Here is a 1,947-nt window from a genome sequence, read left to right on the forward strand (position 1 = left end):
AGATGGGTGCCAGGTGCTGGCTGGCCTTGGAGCCATGGATGTAGGCTTGTCTGGCTGGCCCCCGCCATCTGCCGGCTCACTCGAAGGTCTCCCACCGCTGTCTGAGCTGTTCCACCGAGCCAGGGGCCGGCGCCGGGCTCACCTCCTGCTTGGTTTTCTGCAGCAGATCCTCAAAGGGGTCTCTGGTCTGCCGAGGATCAGAAGGCTGCAGTGCTGGCTCCAGGCCCTGGGGGGGTCTGGGCGGCAGGAGTGGGGCGTCTCCAGGTCGCAAGGCCAGCCCCTGCTTGGCCTCAGCAGCCCTGGCGCTTGAGCGGGCAAGGGGCAATGTTCGGATCCGTGAAGGCGCAACAGCTGGGGGACCCAGCGGCTGCAAGGGACTGGTATGGGTGCCCATGGGCATCTGGCCAAAGAGGTTGGGCATAGAGAGGGCAGACAGGCTGGGCTGAGATCTGTGAGGGGCACAGAAGCCAGAACTGGACAGCAGGAAGCTGGGCATGAAAGCTGGTCCCCGGGAAGCAGGAGGTGCCCCAAAATGGCCGGCGGGTGCGGAGCCCAGGGGCAGGGCAGGTGGTGCTGGCACAGCCGGGACAAAGGGGTTGAGTGGTGGCTGTGGGAACGGGCAAGAGGCCCCCGCGGGGGGGAAGCTGAACTGGGCGGTAAGTGGGGGCGGCACACCGGGGGCCGCAGGGCGTGGTGGGAGGGCGCTGCCCGGCCAGGCTGTGCTGAGTGGGTCCAGGAGGGCAAGCAGGGCATCATCGCCCACGCTTGGAATGCCAGGGGCTGGGCTGAGGGGCTGCAGCAGTTCAGTGGGACCTTTGGGGGCAGCACTGGAGAGGAGCCCAGGGAATGGGGCTGGGCTCAGGGTGGCGCGCTGCTCCTTATCCATCAGCTGCCGGTCTGAGAAGTCGGCGAGGTTAGCGCTAGGTGCCTGGAGCTTGGCTGGGCGGGCGGTGGGTGGTGGAGGCACGATGCCCAGCTCTGGGGTCTTCCTGCCCTGGGGCCGGGGGATGGTGATGCTGCCGGGGGTGGGGGTGGGCGCCTCCTCCTTGTCGCTGGGGTTCACGATGCTGTCCCGGTTCTGGGGCCTGCAGGGCAGGGCCGGGGAGTTCCCAAGCAGGACTGAGGACTTCTCAGGGGAGGTGGCTGTGGCCTTGTTGGGGAGGGCCATGTCATCCTGGCCCAGGCTCCAGAGCTTGTTGTACGGGTGGGCAAGCTTCAAGGCCACCATCACGCCGCGGCTCCGCTCACTCCCGCCCAGGTCCAGTCTCTGTTGGGAGGGGAGGAGGGGGCAGTGACAAGGTGACCTGGGACAGACTAGAAGGAAGCGCTTTCCCACTCCTGCACCCACATGTGGCTGATTAGCTCCCAGGACCTGAAATAGTGGGGGCCCACCCAGGGCCTCGGCAGGGAACTCAGGTCCGTCTGGACTCCAAGCCCAGGCTTTCTCGCTGAGTGGCACAGAGTTCGTGACAAAGCTCTCATCCCTTTATGCCAGTTGTCGCCAAGTAGTTTAGGAAGATAACCTCGTCTGCTGGCCATCAACTTGACGGCCTTTTGACCTTCGAGAGTATGTGGCATTGGTCACCTGAGCTCACCGAGGCTCAGGGCCTGGTCAAAGCACACCGGCTGGGGAGGGAGGAGGACTGAGCCTGGCTGTGCCTCTTATGAGCCACACGACCCGGGCGAGTCACCTCCCTCCTCTTGGCCTCAGCCTCCTCAATTCCCTAGGGGCCACAAGCAAACTAAGGACACGTGAGAGTTTTGCAAATTCCGTAACGTGGCCCAGGGCCTCCTTGGTTGGAAGCTGCAGCTTGCAAATGAGGAAACTGAGGCATGGGGAGGGGATGTGATGGGTGAAAAGTTACAGCCGCAGCTCAGGGGCCACACAGGAGCCACCCGGAGCCCGGGTTTTTTTTTTTTTTTTTTTTGGGGGGACTTTCACTTTAA

The 1,947-nt window shown here is 63.8% G+C and overlaps 1 protein-coding gene across 1 annotated transcript in view; it reads right to left on the reverse strand.

The window, feature by feature from the left end:
* DENND1A (DENN domain containing 1A) overlaps positions 1–1,947 on the reverse strand; it is a 536,048-nt gene that overhangs the window by 1,235 nt on the left and 532,866 nt on the right. The window contains exon 24 of the mRNA XM_027775610.1: positions 26–1,267. Within this exon, the coding sequence (XP_027631411.1) occupies positions 77–1,267 (1,191 nt within the window). The 3' untranslated portion in view covers positions 26–76. The remainder of the gene's footprint in view (positions 1–25; positions 1,268–1,947) is intronic.

The sequence above is a fragment of the Tupaia chinensis genome, unplaced genomic scaffold (genome assembly GCF_000334495.1).
Source record: "Tupaia chinensis unplaced genomic scaffold, TupChi_1.0 Scaffold000575_1, whole genome shotgun sequence".
NCBI lineage: Eukaryota > Metazoa > Chordata > Mammalia > Scandentia > Tupaiidae > Tupaia > Tupaia belangeri.